Raw genomic sequence first — 215 nt, 5'->3', positions numbered from 1 at the left:
GCAGCAGCAGCAGCAGCAGCAGCAGCAGCAGCAGCAGCAGCAGCAGCAGCAGCAGCAGCAGCAATAGCAGAGCAGAAACAGGGAAAGGATGAACAGCAGTGGAAGCAACAGCAGCAGCAGAAATAGCAGCAGCAGCAGCAGCAGCAACAGCAGCAGCAGTAGTGGCAGTAGTAGCAGCAGCAGCAGCAACATGAACAGTAACAGCAGCAGCAGCA

The 215-nt window shown here is 56.7% G+C and overlaps 1 protein-coding gene across 1 annotated transcript in view; it reads left to right on the top strand.

Annotated features, from left to right (window-relative positions):
• The window catches only part of EMH_0093050 (uncharacterized protein), a gene marked incomplete at both ends in the record, with an annotated part of 300 nt that extends 174 nt beyond the window's left edge, over positions 1 to 126 (top strand). Inside the window, one exon of the mRNA XM_013501944.1 lies at positions 3 to 126. Within this exon, the coding sequence (XP_013357398.1) occupies positions 3 to 126 (124 nt within the window). The remainder of the gene's footprint in view (positions 1 to 2) is intronic.
• Positions 127 to 215: the final 89 nt, after the last annotated feature.

The sequence above is a fragment of the Eimeria mitis genome, genomic scaffold (genome assembly GCF_000499745.2).
Source record: "Eimeria mitis Houghton genomic scaffold, Emh_scaff7901, whole genome shotgun sequence".
Classification (NCBI taxonomy): Eukaryota; Apicomplexa; class Conoidasida; order Eucoccidiorida; family Eimeriidae; genus Eimeria; species Eimeria mitis.
The sequence above is the reverse complement of the archived record's forward strand: the minus strand, read 5'-3'. Positions and strand labels throughout refer to the sequence as shown.